Here is a 13,729-nt window from a genome sequence, read left to right as displayed (position 1 = left end):
CTAATTTTTATAAGCATATGATGTAAATATTTAATTTCATAATGTAACAAATTTAAAAAATTATTTTCCTAATGTGTTCATTGCAATCTTTCAGCTAGTGAACAATAAGCAACACCCACACAGCCCAATGAGATGAGGATATGTATGACAGGAAAAAGGTGTCTTGTATAGACTCAGGTCAACCATTCCTGAGACGTGTGGTTAATTGAACTCAAACCACCAAAGTATATTGGTATCAACCATCTAGTATTCAAATCCATATAAAAGTTAACTTTTACTAGGATTTGAACCGTGGACTTTGAAAATCGGCTGTTATACAACTGATTTGCAACAATGATGAGTTAACCATTAGATCAGCCCAGTGGGGTTAGAACATGATAAATGAAAATATTGTTTACTGCAACAGTCATTTGTTAATTATTTCTAACCCTTCATTCATCATATATACATATATTGCATCTAATCTGAAGCCTGCCAGTCACTAGCTAAGGTTATAAACACCACTGACTATGGGCGATTGTAATAGTCCATTATTAAAAAATACAAAAAAAAAATTAAAACAATAGAAAGAGGTTTTACTCCAATTTAATTGGAAAAATATTAAGTCATACAGAAATTTTTTTTAGCGGAGTTGAGTGTGTAAAGTATGTTCACTGTAACAAATTACTTTGCAGTTTAAATGCTGTCATGTTCAGTGAAGATTTACTAAGTGTTAATTTCAAAATTCAATTAAATTATTTAAGTCTAATTAAAATTTTTACTTTATCAGCCAATTTGAAGTCACTTTCGCATAGTTTACATAAATTCATGTTCTGTTCATAGATACACTTTATGTGAACTGTTTATTTGCCTCACACAAGTTTCCTTTGGACTGCAAAGGAAAATGTTCTAAGAGATAAGGAAACTAATTAGTAATAAACAGTTTTTCTAACAGAGTAAGTTAAATATTTGGTTAAAATTATATTTTTAAACATTCACCTGGGTACATGATAGATATATAATCATTCTCATTTCTGTTATTGACACTGCAGGATTATAACTAAAGATATATTTCCTTTTAATTGGAACTGAATAGTCATGTTTAATTCCAAAATGTTATTTGGTTGATAAGGAAAACTAGTAATGTTGCCTCACCAGTGGGCCACAGTCAAATAAGTTAAGCTGAACTTTTATGCATTTGTATATGATTTAAATATTTTTTATTACAGATCTTTGAGAAATCACTCGTCGTGGAAATTGTTTTAATTTTGTACTAATAGACTTGGAATATTACCCTACTCTAATTTCAAATTCCATATTACCCTATTCCTGCTTAATATACATAATAAATTATTTATAAGTAAATCATTTACACATGAGTGTGAAATGTAAAAATAGAGTGCATATGTATTATGTACACACAAAGTGTCTGAAAGAAACATGGTTATAAATGCTGAAAAAAGTTGTTCTAAAAAAAAGATAAACAAAAGAAACTTGATTTTCATAATAATCAAATTATGCCTTTTGAATTCTTTTTAAGTATTTTAAAGCACATAATGCCTACAACAGCAAAGCTATTAAATAACTGACATAACCTAAAAATGAAAAATCTTTATTATAAAATTTTTAAGTTCAAATAACTTACACAGTCAATTATAATTTTTTTTTTGTTGTATAAATGTGTAATAAAAATACTCCTTTAAAATATATGTTGTTCTGCATCAAGACTAATTTACATCACATACTAATAAGTTATATAAAGATATATACACACTAAAAACAAATGTATTAACTATTACATTTATATTTACATACATTCAGAAAAAAATTTAATACGGAAAAAAATAATAAAATTATGAATTTTACTATAATGAAGGAGAATTATAATAGATTAGTTATAATTGAACAATTAAAATCAGCTCATTTCTTTTTTCCTTGAGCTGCAACTGCTTCCATAGCCTTTTTAACAGTTTCTTCATCACCTAAAAATTTCATTGAAACAACAGGTTTGAAATCACTATCCAATTCATAAACAAATGGTATGCCAGTTGGAAGATTTAGTTCCATTATGGCTTCATCAGATATACCTGCAAAAAACAAAATATACAAATAAGAATACAAATAGTAAACTATACAATCTAACTTGAATAAATTTCTGTTTATCAGGGGCTGACAATAACTTTAATAGAAAATTAGCTAATTTGTGTGCATGAGTAAGTGTAAAATGTAGTTATTGATTAATTGTATACCTTTAGTATCATGTTTGCAGTGAATTTGCTAAGAATTGATTTTTAGTTTATTCTATCCTTTTTTTCCTGTTTAGCCTCTGTGAATCACCATCAGGTATTATTTCAGAGGATGAATGAGGATGATATGTATGAGTGTAAGTGAAGTGAAGTGAAGTCTTGTACAGTCTCAGGTTGACCATTTTTGAGGTGTGGTTAATTGAAACCCAACCACCAAAGAATACCAGTATCAACGATCTAGTATTCAAATCTGTATAAAAATAACTGCCTTTACTAGGATTTGAAAATTGGGACTCTCGACTTCAAAATCAGCTGATTTGCGAAGGCGCATTCACCACTACACCAACATGGTGAGTAGTTTATTCTATCTAATTGACTGGCATTAAAATCTTTTAAAATTAAATTATGAATTGTAAAATTCACAGAAATTTATAAAATGATTATGATGCAAAATTATTGTTGACCATAGAATTTTATTTGGTTTTTTTGTTATTATTACTATTTCATTGATGAAGCTAATGGTAATCTTTTTTTTCAGAGAATATTACTTACAGTATCATTCTTATCCATCAAAATACAAGAAATATTTTTAGGAACTTTGATATGTTTCTTGATTATACTAGTTGTTTATCTATAACAATGCACCATTGTACCTTCTGAAGAATGGCATCAGAATGAAGCCAAAGCATTAATTGGTTTTATGGCTTAGGATTTGAGCAGGTTGATTAACATATTTTATAGATCTGCACATTGCAGGGTCATGCTAGTTCTTGCATCATTGCTATTATTTTACTTAGATCAAAAAGACTATTGCAACAGGGTAGCAGTGAGAATCATATAACTGATCACTTTGCAGCTGACTTTAATATTCCCTATTCTGAACCAGCTATGTCTTCATTATGAAATAAGAGCAGACTTTCTAACATGATTGAAACTACTGAATGGACTGATGTTTATGAAACAGTTGATGTGGATAATGCATTTGATCTATTTTATTAAAAACATCAGTCAAATTGTTACATTCTATTTATGGGAAATGGATTATTAGGAGTGCTATAAAAATAGCTTTTGGTAGGGCTTTCAAAAGAGGGACAAACTGTACACACTTCATAAATGAAAACTCAATAATTACAAAATCTGAAAAGAACTGGATAATTTTGGGAAAAAATACTTACTTGAGTATAGGAGACAAAATAAAATTATTATTTAAATGCATTTATTAAAAAAATAGTAACAATCCAAAAAAAATAATAATGGGGGTTAATAACATAATGAGGTTGATTGAACTGCATAATGGTTGATTAGTGATAAAAAGCAATGATTTGGTTCTATCTCGAAATAATTCGTTAGTAACAGAGAGGAGAAGCTGCTAATCTATTTAATGATTATTTTGTAAGTGCACCAGTAAACTTTTACTATGCGAGCTCCATTGTTGGTTGAATTATCTTGCAATAATGAATTTTTTAAACTTTTCTTACATGAAATTTATATTTTTTACAAATATTACTTTTGCTATTGATGATACATTAAATAGTTCGTTTGGCATGGAATTTAAGCAGCTGATTAATAGATCTACACATTGCAGGGGAATATTAATTCTTGAACTGATCACGCTTTATTTAAGTCCAAAAGATACATTGTTAACAGGGTGGCAGTGAAAGAAAATGAGATCAGTGATCCACTTTCCAGCTGGCTTTAAAGTAGTTTATTTAGATTTGACTAAATCAATTTCCTTGCATAAAAATACCAGAGATGGCGTCCTAACTCATATGATTTTGTGTAGTTCTGTTAATAGTTTAGCTAATATGTAACATACACTTTTCATCCAAGTATTTCTAGAGACTGCGTCCCAAATGTGTTAAAATCTCTACCACTGTCCCTGTATTAAAAAAGGAGATAGAAGATTAGTGGCCAGTTTCTTTGTTGCTATTATTGTCCAAGTTATTTAAGAAATTAATAAAAGCTTAAGTTGTAAATTTCTTTGAAACTTACAAAGGGCAGTTTGGCTTCAGAAATACCTAAGAGTAGACTTTACATTACATTTTCTTACTGATATTTTAAATTTAAATATTATTTATTATATTTTAAAAATCAAAGTGATTGTTAATATTAAAATTATTATTTTTTGATATTGGTAAAGGCTTTTTATAAAAACTAATATTAAATCTTGATAGACAAACTTGAAACACTGGATATCCAAGGAATGCTGTAATTGTGGTTCAATTAAGGATTACTTTGGACAGTAGACTATCCTGGAATGTTCATATTACTAATCTCAAAAAGCAATTACGTGTTTGTATAAATAAATTCATTAAAAAAATATTGCCCTGTTAGAATTCTGAAATCAATGTATTATGCTTTTTTGTACAGTCAAGGTTAAACTACGGGGTGATATATTGGGGTGGAGCTTACTACAGTGTTTTTTGATCTGTTTACATTGTTCGGAAGCATGTAGTACGTATAATATTGGTTAAAAATTGATGACCTGAATCCTTCCCATGATTCAGAGACCTTAAGATCTTGCCACTGCGTCATATGTATTTCTATAGAATACTAATGACGTATAATGAAGGGTGTAAACAGGATAGGATCCTTGGTAATTTGGTTATGAGACCTTTGCAACAAGCGGATAAAGTAGTTCCTCCTAATCCAAGAATTGAGTTATTAAAATGTTTTTATTCATACTCAGGTCCAAAAATATTTAATCACTTACCAAGGGAATTTAAATCCATAGAAGATTCTAAAAGGTTTTCACTATCAATCTATAATTGGTTGTTGTCAAATGAAGTAGAGAGTTTTTTAAATTGATTGGCCTGTGAATGTCGATAGAATCAATGACTAAAAGTTTCACATTTTTATTAATTTTTATTTTTATTATTTTTTTTCCATTTTTTATCTAGGATTAATTTCATCACTGTGTTCTTGTATTGTATTTATGGTTCTGATTTATTTAATCTGTATGTATGTTTATAAAATCTTGTCACTAGCTGAAATTTTAGTAATGCAAGACTTGTATCGTGTAATTACTGTTTAAATTCACACTATCATTATTCAATAAACGGTTTACTTTATTATTTTGCTCATAGAATAACAATGGATGGTAACCTCCAAATACAGTTATTACTATAGGAGGTACCTAGTTTATGCACCAGATTATGTAATAATTGTTTACTTTTATTAGTTTCTATTTTATACTGTTTGGTTGTGTCTACTAAGTTTATGTATTAAGAATTTATAACTGTAAATAATTCTATTTTCATTTGCAACCTGTTTATTTTGTGGAATAAGGATTATTTATTATTATTATAATTAAAGGATAAAATGTTGGAAGGCATGAAATTTTAAACCAAGATCTCAAAAGTAAAATTTGGGATGTCAAAGGTCTATCTTCAGTCCAATTTTGTTTTTAGTGTTTCTTTAATTTTTCTACTTTGATGATTTATGTAGATGTTTTAATTGCTTTTGCTGATGACAAAACTATTTCATACACTGCTGGTACAAGAGATGAATTGTTGTTAGATGATTTAGATAAAATTTCCTTAGTTTTGCTGCAAGCAGCTGAAAATTAAAAGTCTAGTGATTTTTTCTCTATCTCAACCTAACACTTTACATAGTAACTAGTGTGCAATGTAAAAGAAATAATTAGTTTTTGAAAAATTGTATCTTAAGAACAATTTATTACAGTGTGATCTTTTTCTGCAATTTTTTTGTTAGTTACTACGTTACTGAAGGAAATCAAGAAAAAATACCTGGTTTTTGTACATTTTCTCACAGTGCAAAGTTGGTTTATATAACTTTATTAGATTTAAATGAATATAACAATATCTGGTTTCTAAGTATGAATCAGTTCTATTTGATTTAAAAACATTTTCTGATGAGTTTCAATACAGCGGAAAAAGTGGCTGTCAGCTTCAACAGTTTGATTTGTACTGAACTATGTATTTTAACATTATTATGGTTTAGTACATAATTTCATAAATTCAATTAACATAGTGATGGAAATAGATTACAAAGAATAGAGGGATTAAATCAGGTAGGAATCTCAGTCAGTCAATGAGAATAATGACCTCCACATTGAAACTGATAACAGTAATAAACAGAATTTTCAGCATATGAAAGTTCTATTGAGTTCCTAACATTAACTTTTTATGCTGAATTCAAAAATGCAATCAAAATTTTTCCATTTTTCATTGCTTTTGTGCGATAACATTTTAAAAATATTGCTTTTTGTAGAATTCAATGTACTTTTTGGGGATAACTTATGTATATAAAATGCTATTTTAAACAATTTCTAGCAGAGTCCGTTAAAAAATAATAAAGTTTATTTTGGCTGTAAAGTTGAGGATCAGGATAAGAATTGGGCCCCTTACATCTCTGTTTGACCTGTGTGAAACATCTGACAGACTGGGCTAGTGATAATAACCACATGAGTTTTGCCATACTGATTTGTGAAGTCAATCACAAACCATTAATCAGACTGTTATTTCTGAACTACAAAGATAAAATGAAAAAATAGTTAACCCTAAGACACAGCGCAGTACTCAAATCTACCATCTGCCATAAGGGTATGCCTTATTGTAAGGACTTAACTGTACCACAACTTTCAACACATTAATTTTACAATATGAATTGGAAAATGGTATATATGTAACGACTAAAGTTTGACAAGAGGAGCAAGATGATGTTAATTTTGTAACAGAATCCTCTTCCTGTGAATCTCATCTTGTAACTCAAGGTGAATTAAATGATCTTGTTTGGGATTTGGACTTGTCAGAGAAACAAGCTGAGCTTTTGGGATCTAGACTGAAATCTTTCCCCATACTGACACTTTAACATTAAAGTCTGTTTCTTTTGTAATCATCAGGAAAAGTTTCAAGATTATTATCTGAAGAAAATAGTTCAATATACTTTAAAAATATTTGTGGTGTCATGGATGCACTTCATCATGAAAATATCTCTAGAGAATTTAGACTGTTCATTGGTTCTTCAAAAACTAGTTTAAAGGCTGTGCTTTTGCACAATATTCATTTCTTGGATTCACACCTGGATACAACCTCAGCACCATCAGTGGCGAGCACAGAGAACACTTCCTTAGCTTTTTCTACATGGAAAACAGGTACTACTTACAGTAGTGCAAGAATGCTTGCAGATTATTGTTGGATGTTGAAGAGGGACTTTCAGATGAAAAAACACAAGAGGAAAATAACTACCACTAAGTTGAATAATGCCCTGCATGCATGCAAATTCTTAAATCTCTTTCAAAGTTTACCTACATATCATAAAAAATGATGAATGAAGAGAATCTATTTACAAATTTGAATTCGGCATGAAAAGTTCTATTAGGATCACATATTTTGTTCTTTATGTCAAAAAAAGAACAGATAAAACTTTGTTTCATTTTTCTTACATCTTAAATAAGTTATGGAATGCTAAAATCATACAACTGGGGAAATAACTAAAAAATGGGGTAATTTTATGCTTAATTTTCTCTAATTTTTACAGATTCCTTCAAATACATTGTAATTCACAAAAATAGTGCATAAAAAACTATTGAATTGTTTTTTTGGCCTTTAACATGCTTTTGTTTATTGTGTAGTTTATTACAATGTAGTATGAAGAAGCTGCTATACTATAGTAGAGTATGATTAAAAATATTCAACTTACGTATGACAGATTTTAACACCTATCCTGATTTTTTTTAAATTCAAAATTTAGCCAACATAATGAAAAATTTAATGGTTTAAAAGAACGATTTCTTTGTGTTAGTGATACTAAAATCAAGAAAGGGATTTTTGTGGGTCTCTGCAGTAAATATGCAAACAATATTTTTGGGAAAACTGTCAGAAAACTTATACATACATAAATTTTGGCTTTCCTACCTTTTCAGGCATCGCACATATGAACAGCTTGCTTGTAAAACCTACTTGATCTGTTCTTAGCACTGACTTTGACTATATTTTATACTGAATATCCGAAATTATGGCAGCAGCACTATCAATCTGGTATTAATATTTTTTCCTTTTTTTTAAGTCATTTAGCAAAATAATAAAAAAAAATTAATCATAATATCATCTGAACATCTGTCTCAAAATTTTCTTATAAATTTCAAATGTTTTCTATTTAATATTTTGCTTGCAGCAGTTTTTGATATCAGACATTAAACAATAATTAAATTAGGATTATCTGTAAACATCAATTTTGTATAAATTCTACTAACTGTTATAATGAATGAGAATTTTATGTTAAAAGCATTATTTTTAATGACTTAATTTGTAACTTTTATTTCCACACCATATGATAAAAATTATGTGCATTTGCACACGCAGCACATACACGTAACACCAAATTTCATAATTTTAGAAATAATATTCTAGAAACAAAACTCTTTTCTGATCTATTTATTTCAGAAAAGATATTTTTTCTTTTCTAATAAAATTATTACTAATAATTCTAATCAAATTATTACTCTCCTCTTATGTATTTTTAAGGGTAAAAATGCACACAAAACATGAAAGCTGTAAGCTCAGTTCTAAATATATTTCCATTATGTAATTATGTGTACAATGAAAACTTTTCTGGGATGCCCCATTGCAATTCTAAAAAATTGCTAAAATTTTTTGTGAACTTTACAATCTTTTTACTTTATTATAATATACATATCACTTGAGTGAAAATAAATATTTTAACAACCTTTATAATTTAAACTAGGCAACATTGCTCAAAATTAGATTTTATAAAACTTTATAGAATAATAACAATATGTTTAATTTTACAGATTTTTTCATAACTTTTAACAGTTAAAGGTGATGTGTCTCTCCTATACAAACATACATATATTCTTAAATTAACAAATATTGCACCCAGGTTAATTAGGGAAAGAAGTAGTTTCCTGTTGTCTTCTTCACAGAGACTAATATAAATCAATTTGTATATCAACATACAAGGCCCACTAAATTTCAGGGAATATTCAGATCTCACAGCAAACCTTCAATCTGTTTCACTACAGGACAGGGGCTCATTGTACACTGAACATCACTACTCAAAGAGATATCACTACTGACTGTACCACTTCAACTTCAGGTGCTTTAATTGTGTGACAGTGATAGTGTATACCTGAGATAGACAGTATAAAGCAACAATTAATAAACATCTTTCTATTATGTAACAATACAGTCATTAAATACACTACGTCAACTCAGTAGTAGAAAAGGTATATATAAAAATAATAAAACAAGCTCTTCATTCAATTTCAAAATGTCACAATTTTTATGCAACTCATTCAGCACTAAAAGGGCTATAGAATATTAAATAGACCAATTGTAAAATCTATATTTCTGTAATTATATAAATCTTTCATGTGTTTTTAAATCATCTATCAGATTCTAAAGCTTCATCATTTTTTTAAAGAGATGCCTGTCCTAAATGATATCTTGACAGTGAACAAAACTAAGATTATTAATTAATATTATTGCAAACATGTAGAATACAAAGAATTTTATCAGTCAAATATTAAAATAAAAAAAACTGAATTTCATAATATACTTCTCTTTAAACATAAATCATAAATTTAGATATACTCACAGTCCAAATGTTTTACAATTCCTCTTAAGCTGTTACCATGAGCTGCTATCAAAATCTTTTTCCCTTCTTTTAATTGAGGTACAATACAATCATTCCAGTAAGGTAATGTCCGTTCAATTGTCAATTTTAATGATTCAAACATTGGAAATTGATCCTTGGGAGGTCCATTTTTGTATCTTGGGTCTTCAACAATTTCCTTATAGTAGGGATGATCTGGTTCCATCGGTGGAGGAGGAACATCGAAACTTCTTCTCCATATTTGTACCTAAAAAGAAAAATAGATACCAGAGATCACCATGTACCATTTTATTAATAAAAAAATTAAAATTATTTTTAAAATATCAAAGTTTTCCAAATTAAAGTTTTGTAGTTACAGCAGTTACTGAATGCCAAGCCTAATAATAACAATGTTTAATAAGCTATTCTTTTGTCTCAAGTATAAGAGTTGTAAACAGTTTTTTCAATCTTTATTATTTTTAAACCATAAAAAATGCATATGTTAAAACCGCTATATTTCCACAGGCAATAAATCACTACTTATAAACAAGCAAAACCATATGAGCAGAGCACTTTAATTTGTTGCCTTATGTGATATGTGCAGCATTTTAACTTTTTATAATCCTGGTGAATGGGATTAACCATTAACTTCTTTTTCGTAAGCTAATATTTAAACATGTTATTACTGCCTGAACACAAAAAATGCCATTCAAGAGTTCAACTAAAACAATCAATTTTGAATAAAAGCCAAAAAACAGGACAGACAAACATACAAAATATTTTTGGGACCAATAGTATAATGCCAGAAAAGAACAATTAGTAAGAAATTCTAACTAAAGGAACCTACCAAAACAGAAAAGAATGTTGGGTGTACAAAAAAGGGGAGGGAGGGAGAGAGAAAAAGAGCCACAAAACAAAAATAAATATACAATAGTGTACATTAAACAGGATAAAAGTAATCCAGATGAAAGTGTATAGTGCCAATCAAAAAACAATACTGCAATATATACTTTCATGGTTACTAATATTGGGTTATTGTGCTGCAATCTGGTTATGAAATATTAATTGCAAAACCAAATTTGACCAACAACATACAATGGACTGAGCTGCAGGTACTGTGGATCATCATTCTGATTAGTTGGTATACCAATTAACTTTTGATAAGGAATGTAATTTTGACTTTGAGATTTGAGATTAACAAAGAAAAAACATTTACAGTAAACAGTAAAAGTTAATACTATAATTATGAGTAATGCTAACAAACTCAATACTAAAAAATAAAATTAATCAATATAAAATAAAATATCAATTCTTACTGTCCACTGACATGCATTTTACTACATAGCAATCATTGTCACTATTTTGAAGCTAATCTGTAAAATAATAATTTCATTATTTAATCTTTAAACAAAAATCACAGAAAAAACCAAGTTTCAAGAGAGATTAACTAGATAGTTACAAAATTAAACCAGAAGTATACAACATTTGTTTAAGCAGTATATATTTTTTCAATCAGTTTACTAATTTGATGTTACATGTTATTCTCCAGTATGTTCTGTGGTAATTTTTAACCTAAACATATTTACAAAATTCTTAAATCGTGGAGAATTTATGTAGTAAATATGTTTACATTTCAATATTTCTCTTTTACAGTTTTTACAAACTAATATCTTTCTTAGTAATATGTTTTTACTACATTCATATTGTTCATTGTATTATATTTATAGAATACCTACTATTTATATTATTCTCCTATCTACCTTTCTATCTAAATGATTTACTTTACTACTTACATTATCTCATTTTGTTTTTGTATACATTTCAAAATTAATAGTAATGTTTTTAGATATTTTAATGAAAAAAAGTTTTAAAACTAAAAAGTGATTATAAAAATTTTAACATTTCAGACCTATGTGAGGTAATTCTGGGCAATTACTTGACCTGCAATTCTTTTCGTACTTTTATATACCATAGTAGATAGCCTTTTCGTACTTTTATATACCATAGTAGATAGGTTAGGATCAGGAAAACACAAGAACTAAAAAATATCAGAAAGCAGCAATTTATGCAAGGTCACACAGTATGTGCTGTGCTATCAGTATTCTAGTCAGCAATCAGTTTTGTGAGTTATGACATCCTGTTCAGTTGCTAATCTATTCTGTCGGAAGTTAGAGTTACAATTAAGGTCAAGTTAAAAGGAATTGGAAGACGACTTGCAGCACTTTTTGTATGGTGATTATCCATTGTACATATGACTAATACCACAGAACATTGGGTGTATTTCTCTATTGGATGAAATACTTAACATAAGTATAACATAATAACTTATTTAACAAAATGTAGGTAACATAATGTCTTAAAATTACAAACCTGCTCTTCACCATACTTCGCAGCAGTTTCAGCTTTATTTAATCCAGTTAAGCCACCATAATGTCTTTCATTTAACCTCCAAGTTTTACACACCTTTAAATTAGTAAGGCACAAAGTTTCTAATATTGCTTGAAGAGTTTTTTGTGCCCTTGTTAATACAGAAGTGTGTGCAATATCAAATGTATAGCCAGCTTCTTTTAGAGCTTTACCTGCAGCACATGCTTCTTCTTCACCTGATTATAAATTAATAACATATTTAAAAAAAATTATTTTATGCAGAATATTTCAAAAGAAAAATAATTTACTGGTTTCTCATTACAAATTCATTAATCAAATAAAATGCAATTAAAAACCAGTATAAATCCAATATAACTAGGTATAAAGTGTATAGCAAGCGGTCTACATAGTCTGTTATAAACAAATCCTTTTTTCTACTATTACACATAGATCATGTCAGGAATAAGTAAGTACGCTAATCTACAAACGATAACTGTCCTAACACTTTCCTGGATGGTTCAAAGCAAAAAATGATAAACATTTTTCAGATTAGCATTAACTTCCATTATAATTTTAAAAGGTTTCAATTTTTACAGCTAAACTATGTTTATAACCAACAACAGTAAACTGTAATCAGTTGACACTTAAGTTAAATATTTGACTTCAAATATTTTAAAATCTTTAATGTGAAAATACATTATATGGACAGCAATAAATTTAATAGCATAATTTGGCTTTGAAAATAACCTTTATTCAAGAACTGAAATAGATTATACCTACAACATACTTAGGAAGTTATAATATTCATACAAGCTACATAGGGCAAGAATATAAAATAAAAAGTGTATTTTGTAGTAACTTTTTAAAAGATTACATGCAAGGTAAAAATTTTACGTGTAATTAATGTTAGTCTAAAGTTCATTTAAAAAGTACACATTTTGATGGCATCCAATACAAAAACTTCATCAATTAGTATAAAGTACGGTTAAAAACCTGAGAAAAAGTTAATTACTAAAGTAAATTATATATTACTCGGTACTGAAATTTAACGAACATTCAACAATAAAATTCAATGTGTTTCTTTACCTTTCGCGCTAAGATTCGCATCATACCAACCGCAAAATAAATTTTTTTGATTCCATTCACTTTCGCCATGTCTTACCATGACAATCTGGTATTTACCGGTGTTGCTACAAGCCATATTGTGAGAACTACTGCAAAACTTTGAGAAATTTTTGATTGACAAGGGACTACGTAACCGGCAAGATGTCCCTGTAGAGAACATATGCTGTGTGACATTGAGAAGGTTACCCGCAGTTGAGCCAACTATATGATTCAAGAAAGATTTCATCAAACTCGTGCTAGAATTGTTTAAACTAAAAAACGAAAAGAAAACAAAAAAAACAAACAAGGTTTTGAATATTACTTCATTTTGTAGTCTTCTTTAAAACAATTAGAGAGGACAAGCCGGGTAGTTAGGTTAGTGGTAGGAGAATGGCTTCTCAATCAGCTGGTATTGAATTCGATTCCCGGCATCCCATAATACGTCATTTAACGCA

At 28.6% G+C, this 13,729-nt stretch overlaps 1 protein-coding gene across 1 annotated transcript; it reads right to left on the bottom strand.

Moving 5' to 3' along the window:
• Positions 1-1,575: 1,575 nt before the first annotated feature.
• On the bottom strand, positions 1,576-13,481 carry Pglym78 (phosphoglyceromutase 78). The gene is made up of 4 exons (XM_075366165.1): positions 13,257-13,481; positions 12,174-12,406; positions 9,807-10,071; positions 1,576-2,066 (listed from the first exon to the last, which is right to left on the bottom strand). The coding sequence occupies exons 1-4, from the start codon at positions 13,453-13,455 to the stop codon at positions 1,900-1,902; spliced, it is 864 nt and encodes a 287-aa protein (XP_075222280.1). The 5' UTR covers positions 13,456-13,481; the 3' UTR covers positions 1,576-1,899.
• Between the last annotated feature and the right edge of the window lie 248 nt (positions 13,482-13,729).

The sequence above is a fragment of the Lycorma delicatula genome, chromosome 5, assembly GCF_047948215.1.
Source record: "Lycorma delicatula isolate Av1 chromosome 5, ASM4794821v1, whole genome shotgun sequence".
Classification (NCBI taxonomy): domain Eukaryota; kingdom Metazoa; phylum Arthropoda; class Insecta; order Hemiptera; family Fulgoridae; genus Lycorma; species Lycorma delicatula.
This window is presented reverse-complemented; position numbering and strand designations above follow the sequence as displayed.

What these genes read in the sequence shown, in the direction of transcription:
- Pglym78 (XM_075366165.1), bottom strand. Translation starts at nt 13,455, where the DNA reads ATGTTCTCTACAGGGACATCTTGCCGGTTACGTAGTCCCTTGTCAATC. An exon ending in TGCGAATCTTAGCGCGAAAG is followed by an intron (nt 12,407 to 13,256) that starts GTAAAGAAACAC and finishes ATTTATAATCAG; the next exon opens with GTGAAGAAGAAGCATGTGCT. An exon ending in AATTGTAAAACATTTGGACT is followed by an intron (nt 2,067 to 9,806) that starts GTGAGTATATCT and finishes TGTTTTTTGCAG; the next exon opens with GTATATCTGATGAAGCCATA.